At 41.7% G+C, this 9174-nt stretch overlaps 2 protein-coding genes across 2 annotated transcripts; one reads left to right on the forward strand and one right to left on the reverse strand.

The window, feature by feature from the left end:
• The first annotated feature begins 704 nt into the window (after nt 1-704).
• On the forward strand, nt 705-2895 carry LOC121938662 (NAD-capped RNA hydrolase NUDT12-like). Its single transcript, XM_042481843.1, has 3 exons — nt 705-813; nt 955-1154; nt 2444-2895. Exons 1-3 carry the CDS (start codon nt 714-716, stop codon nt 2552-2554), a joined length of 411 nt encoding a protein of 136 aa, XP_042337777.1. The 5' UTR covers nt 705-713; the 3' UTR covers nt 2555-2895.
• A 1406-nt stretch (nt 2896-4301) lies between these two features.
• LOC121938661 lies at nt 4302-9168 on the reverse strand. The gene is made up of 5 exons (XM_042481842.1): nt 9039-9168; nt 8794-8919; nt 7668-7752; nt 6289-6370; nt 4302-5508 (listed from the first exon to the last, which is right to left on the reverse strand). Exons 1-5 carry the CDS (start codon nt 9121-9123, stop codon nt 4999-5001), a joined length of 888 nt encoding a protein of 295 aa, XP_042337776.1. The 5' UTR covers nt 9124-9168; the 3' UTR covers nt 4302-4998.
• Between the last annotated feature and the right edge of the window lie 6 nt (nt 9169-9174).

The following is a 9174-nucleotide window of genomic DNA, read 5'->3' on the forward strand; positions in this document are numbered from 1 at the left end:
AACCCATTGACTTTGAGACAAAGGAACTAGTACTGCAAACATGCAAACTCAGTTGTTAAGCCCATTTTCCAACCATCCGTCATCAGGGAAACACATGCATTAAAAAACGCAGAGTTATTAGGTCAACTTCAGAAAGGAAAAATTAACCAACATTGTAAACCAACATCAATCCATCAAATATGCATTAATTTTCAGATTTTTAACCCTTTAAATGACATATTTTTGTCATGATGCCACTGTGTTTTTACATGCACAAAAAAAACAACAACATGATGATCACAGTCTGGGATCTGTCAGTGATCAGCAGCTACATTGACTGTGACAGGTCACCTAGTGGAATAGCATGTATTTCCTCCATATGCCAAATATGGTCAAAATGACCTCATCAGGTAGAAAATAGTCAAAATGAAAAATTTCAAGTCAAAAGCCCAGAATGACACCCAGAAATAATACAAGTCATGTTTTTCTGCTTTGATGGCTGTGGGATCAAAAATGTCACTTTGAATGGGTTTCAGTGGAGCAACTTAGTTTCCACAGTGTATTTTAGACTTTTTGTAGGAGCTGAGCTGAAAATTCACAATTTATACAAAAATACACAATCTGGTCAAAATTTATGCCATATGCATGAACACAGCCAAAATGATCAAAAAATAAAATTGTAAAATGCACCAATTGCACCTCTCACCTGTGTGTTCTCAGACCCAGTGGTCATCATGCTGGTGATCCACCCTGATGGAAACCAGTGTTTACTGGGAAGGAAGAAGATCTTTCCAGTTGGTTTGTTCTCCTGCCTGGCTGGATTCGTAGAGCCTGGTAACAGACGCGCACACACACACACACACACACACACACACACACACACACACACACACACACACTCTGAATAAAAGCTGTAACCATCACGTCTCCATGCCCGAACTCAAGTGTTACCCTTACTGACCTTTTCTCCTGCAGGGGAGGCGCTGGAGGAGGCGGTGAGGAGGGAGGTGGAGGAGGAGAGCGGAGTGAAGGTCGGGCCGGTTCAGTATGTCTCCTGCCAGCCGTGGCCGATGCCCTCCAACCTCATGATTGGCTGCCTCGCTGTCGCCATATCGACCGACATCAAAGTGGACGGGAACGAGATAGAGGAAGCTCGATGGTTCCCGCGTCAGCAGGTGCAAACATGACATCATTTACTATCAGCACGACAATTAATAATATAAATAAGCATAATAATGACTGAAATGATCAGTGCTACTCCTCAATGAAATGACTTAACCATCGTTCATCACTGACCTCTAGAAATTCTTTGCACAAGTTCTTCTTACTGTAGATTTTCCAGAGCTTTCAGCCGTATCTCATGGCCTTCATCAGTTGGTAGTAATGGCTCAGGCAGTGATGGAGATGATTTAATGATAATAATTTTATTTTTATGCCTCCATGCCAACGCGAGCTGTGGCCGGAGGTATTTTGTTTTCAGGTTGTTCGATATGTCAAGAACGCCTTTAGCGAATTTCTTCAAATTTAATATAAACTTCCACTTGAATGCAAGGCTTAAGTGATTATATTTTGGTGGTCATAGGTCAAAGGTCAAGGTCACTTTGACCTTGTATCCGTTTCATTCTTGTAAATGCATTATTTGTCGAACATTATGAGGGAATGTCTTCAAAACTGTCACAATAATCCACTTGGATTCAAGGTCATCCTTGAATCCAAGTGGATCGAGTGGAATGATTCGATTTTGGTGGTCATAGGTCAAAGATCAAGGTCCATGACCACATGTGTCTCATTCTTGTAAATGCGATATCTCCAGATCACCTCTGAGTAAATTTCTTCAAATTTGGCACAAACATTCAAATGGATTTTGTTCACAATAACCTTGACCTTACATTTGTGTCATTATTGTGAAAGCAATATGACGAGAACACCTCAAGGAAATTTCTTCAAATATGACACAAACATTCACTTGGATTCAAAGATGAGCTGATTTTAATTTGGTCTTCAAACATCAAGGTCACTGTGAACGTGCATCTGTCTCATTGTTTTGAGTAAAATATCTGAAGATGGCGAAGAGGGAATTTCCTTTAAATTTAGCACAAGCGTCCACTTGGACTCAAGAATCAACTCATTAGACTCTGATGGTTGAAGGTGAAAGTTCAAGGTCACGGTGACCTCAAAAAACATGTTATTGGCCATAACTCAAGAGATGTCTTATAGAATAAAATGATGAAGTGATGACATTTTATATCCAAAAAGTCAAAGGCAACTTAATTGTCCTCATAATGGTCTGCTAAAACACATTTCTGGCCGTTACTCAGCATCTTATATCAGGAACAGAAGGGGAGACATTTGGTCAGATACTGAATTGGCGACACTATTCTTCAAACTGTGCTGACTGTAGAAATCTTCTGTGCTGTACTTTTTGTTAGTGAATAATTTTAAGTCTAACGTTATGTTTGTTTAGGTGATTGACTCATTCAGAGGAATACGTCCTGCTTCCTTCACCTTCCCTCCCAGACAGACCATCGCACACCAGCTGATCAAACACTGGATCGGCATGAACTCCAACCTCTAAAACTCAAACTTTTAGCACTCGAACCTCAACAGCCGGTGTGGACACACCCTCAGACGGTCAGACGGGTCTAAAAAAACAGCAGCTGTCTGATTTTTTTTACGACAAAACCAGCTGCCAGTCGAGGAAATCACCAGATTCTTCAGGTTGTACGTGACACAGTACTTCCTGTTAAATATTCTCAACACACTTCCTGTGTGTGGACGGATGCAGTCTGCACATAACGACAAAGACAGAACTGTACAGAATAGGAAAGGACAAACTATACACGAGAGGGTTTCCATTACAGATTTGCCCAAAACGTAAGCGATATTTTTGAATTGTCGATAAACACAATTGTGAGAGGACTGTGTGATGCTGTACGACTTCTCCTCTGGTGAAAACATCATCAGCAGCTTTATTTCTGTTGCAGCCACCGCATTAGCCGTCATTTCCAATCCAAGGCCACGTAGGCGTGTTACGGAGCCATAATGGAAAGGCGAGCCCCTTATACGAGGGAGCGGCCACATATGAGGGATTTCTGGGAGATGTAGTTCACAATTTCACAGAGGAATTGTGAAAAACTTCCGAATGATCGGCTCAACTTTCTCAGAGTTTTGTGATGCAATAACAGCTCCTGTAGCTCCTGCTGCATCATGAGGGAGCCAGTTCCTGCTGACACACAGACACAGCGTCATGTGACCTAGAAAAGACTAAAAAGTGTTTCCACTGCAGTTTTGCCAAATATGGCTTTTTCAAATCACATAAAATACCATCTTATGTGAGCATTCAGATTTTTTTTGTGGTAAAGTGGAGTTTTTTCGCAATCGACATGTTTCCATTAGGTTTATTTTATATTTGCAATTTCAATTTGCACAATTTGGGGTTTAATGGAAATCCTTCTACTCAAAACAGTCAATCCAGAGTTCAGTTTTTAACTTGCAATGTGACGACGGATCAAATCAAAGACAACTGTACACAGTTTGGGAACAAATAGAAAAAGTGTGCACTGCTGCAGACAGATATTTTCTGCAATTACAGAAAAACAGCTGCACTGGGATGTTAAACTGTTCCTGTCCTTAATTTTTAACAAATCTGGACATAACATTTAAGCTGGACCATCCTCAGTGACACAGCAATCTTAAACGCCTGAATCTTTGGGCAGCAGCTGTCAGACGGGACTTTGATTTATGAAATATGGTGCACAAGTCGAGAAGATTAATCAATTAAAATCAACATAAGATCGTTATTATTTTGCTACAGCACAAACAAAACAATTACAGGCTGATCATTGACACAGAAAACTGATGCACTGTAAATTTCTAAATAAACAGAATATTCAGTTTAATAAAATGATATAACAAATTTTCATTGTGTGTGGCAACATTTTGTCTTGAACATTAAATGACAAATACGTACTAAAAAACACGCTTCACAAACACGGTGTGCGCTCAGTCTGAACACATCCTGACACTGTAATAATTATCCTCAAAATACGATAAATTTAAGCTCCAAAGCTCAAAGCACGAAGGGGACTGTTTGCTCATGGAGGTCTGTAGCGTTACACCAGAACAGTTCGTTATGAGGCATTCATGTTTTCGTTTTTCTGGTTCGTATCGGAGGGGAGAGGAGGAGCACCGATACTCAACTTGCTTTAGTTCAGAGCCGCTTTTGCAGCCCCATACATGTTTCTAGGAATTTAGGATGTTTTTAGGTTTTTAGGACATTTCACGGATTTTAATACATTTTCTAGGATCCTCCACTAGCACTTTTTTTTGATCAATAATCGATATTTAATGCTGTTTTATGCACTCTGACACATTATGTATTCTAAAAGTACCAAAACAATTCCCAGTGTGAAACTTTTTTTTTAATGCAAATTAGAAAACGGTCGGGGGACCACCTGGCACCCTATCAAGGGCAAGATTCGGCCTGTGGGCTTAAGTTGAGTATCACTGTTATAGGGGCATTTATGTTACCAAAATTCCACCAACTTCGAACCACATGACTTGTCATGAGGCTAGGACACTTTCTGATGCTCTGTCGGATGTTTTGCACAAGCACGGTCAGTAAAAAACGCATTGGGAGTCACTCTTGGCTCTGTGTGAGAACAGGTTTGGAGCAGCTGATCAGTCCATGGTTGGTCCTTACATACACGTGTGCGTTACACCGCAAACAAGGTCAGATGAAGCTGAAATGCGACTCTAAAGTAAGTCATAATGCTCAAAAATTGGGTCAGAAACACACTAAAATGGTGTGCACCCAGGTGAAGTTTTTGCGGTGTGAAGGACATTGCAGCCTAAAGGAGTCAGCAGCACGTTTACAGCCTTCAGCTCGAACGTTTCCACCTGTGAGAAAGCATGCAGCTCAAGTTGTTGATTCAGTCTTCATCTGCAGTTTTTTTGCAGTGAAGCAACAGTTTGCGGTTTAATCAGTCTCACAGATCTCAAGACAACCGTGTCCACTCTTTACACTTCAGTTTTCCCCAGAAAGGTAGAGTTTACCAAATAGTCGTCCTCACATGCCATCTGATAAACACGGTCACCGTTTGCCATCAAGTCACGAAAAGGATATTTCAAAGCAGTTTCTCTCGGATGTGACGGCTCAGATAGGTCAGCGTTTTCATCACTCTCTTCCTTTTTCTGAGAAAAGCAGCTCAGGGCTTCATGTGTCTGATGCAACAGAGCAACGTCCACTTCTCGGCTGTTGGGATGATTGCGGTCCACTGGGTATTTATCGGGACAGGACGGCAGAGAAAGCAGCGGGTGCTCTGTGAGCACCGGAGCATCAGAAATATACTCTGCGTCCAGTTCCAGAGAGGACAGTCTGTTGGTGAGGAGGCTGATGGACAGCGGAGGGGCGTCTTCATGTAGATCTTCTCCCGAGAAGCACGGATCGACCGTAATGAGACTCTTTTCTCCGAGTATATCCGTCACCTGGAAGTCCTTGATATCCAGGATGGTTTTCTCTGCAGTTTTCTGTTTAAGGGATACAAAGTGTTCCTGGTGAAGCAGCATTTAGGTTTCTGGTGGGTTAAACTGAGGTCTCTCTCGCCTGCCCTGTTTGGTTGAATCGAACTCAAGTTCATTTACTCCCTTAAAGGCTGATACACACTAGAGGATAATTGGGACGATTTTAGGCCCGATTCAGTCTGGGGCTGGTCAGAACCGATTATCTGCCCAAATACTCGTTAAGTGTGAGGGGTTATCTAAATAATCTTAATGTTTCTGATGGTGTCGGAGCCTCTTCAATCTTAAATATCGAACATGTTTGATATTTACAATTCAAGATGAAATACTGAGCGGAAACCCGCAACAGCCAATGAGAGCGAGGAGACCAGAAAGAGTCACCAAACCGATGCTGCGTACATCTACAGCTCAAAAACAACTCCAACTCCAACAACAGCGATCGTCCTCCATATCTGTTTTTCTTCTGAAGTCACGTTTCATCACGCGAGATTCTACGAGATCGCCGCTGTGAAATCTTATCTACAAACGGGACGCGTGTGATCTCGCGAGTGTATGGGTTCTGAGGATCATAACATTAAAAATCATTTAAATCTGTCATTGTGTCTGTGGTCTCCCACATTTAAAAAATGCTAGCTTCTGGCTATGAGTGTGATGCCGATGGCGTCAGATGAATGTTAGATGTTGTTATGCTACACTGGCCAAGGACAGCGTCAGGTGATAATCTGCCAGTACTGTACTTACAGAGCAGGCGGACAGGTGGGGACAATAACACCTGTTTCTTACACTCACCAGGTGGTTTGGGTCCATCAGCCACTGGCCTGCCGTGCTGCCCCGAGGGCTCGAGATGAGCGGGAAGAAATAGGATTTGTACCTGCAGAGAAATAAGGAAAAAGGTGTGCAAGAACTTTAATTAAACAGCTGTGACTCAGAAAATGAAGTCAACTTTATGTATTGAGTTATGAGCCCCGAGGGTCTGATAATCTGTACAGCACACTGCGCTCCCTGTCTTTTTCAGCTTTTCATCGCCCAAAAAACTCCTTTGTCAAGAAGATAATGGAAGAAACCCCAAGAGAGGAGAGATTTCCCTCCCTGAAAAGACAGACATGCAATTTTTTAAAAATTTTGCATAGGACATTTTTGGCCTATTCATCTGATTTTGGGGGCTTTTTGAACACTAGGCGGGTTTCTATTAACCCTCAACTGGGAATACAAAATACATCTAATCTAAAACACGTAACTTGTTAAAAAGAAACTCTAATCAGTTATATCTCAAAAAAGTTTTTATGCTCTCACAAGTTGGCCTTTCCATCATAACACGCCTACGTGGCCTTGGATTGTAAATAATGACGGCTGGTGCGGTGGCTGCAATAGAAATAAAGCTGCTAATGTTTTGAACACCCATCGCCATGGTTACTGGGATGTTATCACCAGAGGAGACGTTGCAGAACGTGCAAGCAAAAGTTGGGTTTCTGTTAAAGATTTGTACAATCCTTGAGCAATAGTTTTGAAATTTCCTTGAAACACAGTTGCGAGATGACTGCGTTTCCATTGAGTTATGCAACTACTCTCACAATGTTACGTGACTTTCCTCTCACAGTAACGTTCCTGTAGCCAAGGCAGACGCTCGATAAAGCCGATCTAATATCCCCGTAGTTTCTTTGTCTCTTATCAGAGTTGAGAAGATCTCGGCCTCTTCCTCCGTCCACACATACCGCGTCATGTTTTTTACAACGTTACGTGACTTTGTTGCACTTTCTTCTCTTTTGGGATTTGTGGCGGTTGGCATAAAAGCAAAAAAAAGGGTTTCATTGCAGTTACAAATCACCTGAAATACCACCTCATGCAAGCGTAAAAACTTTTGTGGTTTCAAAGTTGTTTCCATTGGGCGTATTTTGTATTCGCAACTTCAATTCTCGCAATTTGAGGGTTAATGAAAACCCGCCTACAGACAATTGTGTTTTATCGTCATTTAAAAAATATTGCTCAAGTTTTGTGCAAATCTGTTATGGAAACCTGTCTGCTTTGGGAACCTGAGCATGTGCCCAGTAGGCCCATTGAGTAATCCATCTATGATCAGCAGCCATAATAACAGACAGCAGATGCACCCCGGTGTCGTTTATCGAAGCCCTCGGACACGATGCAGCGTGATGATGTGCGTGTTGACTCACAGAGTCCTGGACAGGATGGAGACGATGAACACAGTCACAGCCAGCAGCAGCAGAGGAGTCGCTGCAGCCACCACTGGCACCTCATCTGAAATTAAACATCCGCGGTTAGTTCAGAATCAAAGATTACTGTGTGGAAAAGTATTAATTATTCTCTGCCTGAAGTCACACTGAAGATAACTCGGTAGCCAGTTAAGGGAAACTCTAATGCCTCAATTATTTAATTTACTGAAGTTATTTTATGCCTCCATCATGTTCATGGATCCTGTTTTTGGGTTGTCCGTCCCATTCTCGTGAATGCAGTATCTAAAGTACGCATTGAGAGAATTTCTTCAAATTTGGCACAAACGTCCACTTGCACCCAATGATTAACTAATTTGAGTTTGATGGTTAAAGGTCAAAGGTCAAGGTCACTGTACACTTGCATCTGTCTCATTCTTGTGAATCGATATCTTAACACACAGGGAATTTCTTCAAATTTGGCACAAAGGTCCATTTGGACTCATCAGTGAACTGATCAAAATTTAGTCGTCAAAGGTCATTGTGACCTAGCATCCATATAATTCTCTTGAATGTAATGTTCGAAGAAGACTTTTAGGGAGTTTCCTCAAATTTGACACAAACATCCATTTAGATTAAAAAATAGAATTTGGCGGTCAAAGGTCACTGTGAGCTTTTTTCTGCCTCATTCTCACAATTTCTCAAGTTTTTGAGGGAGTTTCCTTAAAATTTTACACAAACATCCACTTTGACTTAATGAACTAATTAGAATTTAAAGGTGTAAAGGTCAAGGTCACTGTGAGCTTACGTCCGCCTTATTTTCCTGAAGCTGATATCTCTTGAAGGCTTTCGGGGAGTTTCCTAAAATTTGGCACAAACATCCACTTGGACTCAAGAATGAACTGATTAGACCTTGATGGTTAAAGATCACACTGACCTCGTAAATCATGTTTTTGGCCATAACTCAAGGATTCTTTCACTAATTGCGACAAAATTTTACAGAAATGTTTAATAATCTAAAATGAACAGGTGATTATAGGCATTTTTACTTTTCTTTGTATTTTATTTATTGTACAATTTTTCAGTGACTGATTGACATTTTGCTTTTAAATCAAACAGTTCAACTTACCGAAGTCTGTTCTCACTGAGATGAAGCTTCTGGAAACATTATCGGCCAATAGGAGAAGAGAATACTCAGTGTTTGGTTTCAGGTTGAGGAAGGTGTGCTGCCGTTGGTCCGGCCACAGAGACAGAGCTGGAGCGGAGAGAGCGTGCTCTGTGGTTAGAGTTCGACTATACAGCATTGAAGTACTGTGATGTAAACTTAGCTTTGAAAAGCATTTTTTAACCCTCTGACTGATGCTGCGACTTTACTTTGTCTCTCTGAGTCTTTCCTCAGCGTCACGCTGTATCCGTTCACTCGTTCACTTGGTCCAGAGTTTCTTTGCCACGCCCACATCACTGTCACTGTGGTTTTGGTCACGCCCACCACCGTCAGCTGGACCGGCTT

This window comes from Plectropomus leopardus, unplaced genomic scaffold, assembly GCF_008729295.1.
Source record: "Plectropomus leopardus isolate mb unplaced genomic scaffold, YSFRI_Pleo_2.0 unplaced_scaffold3073, whole genome shotgun sequence".
NCBI classification, from domain to species: Eukaryota; Metazoa; Chordata; class Actinopteri; order Perciformes; family Serranidae; genus Plectropomus; species Plectropomus leopardus.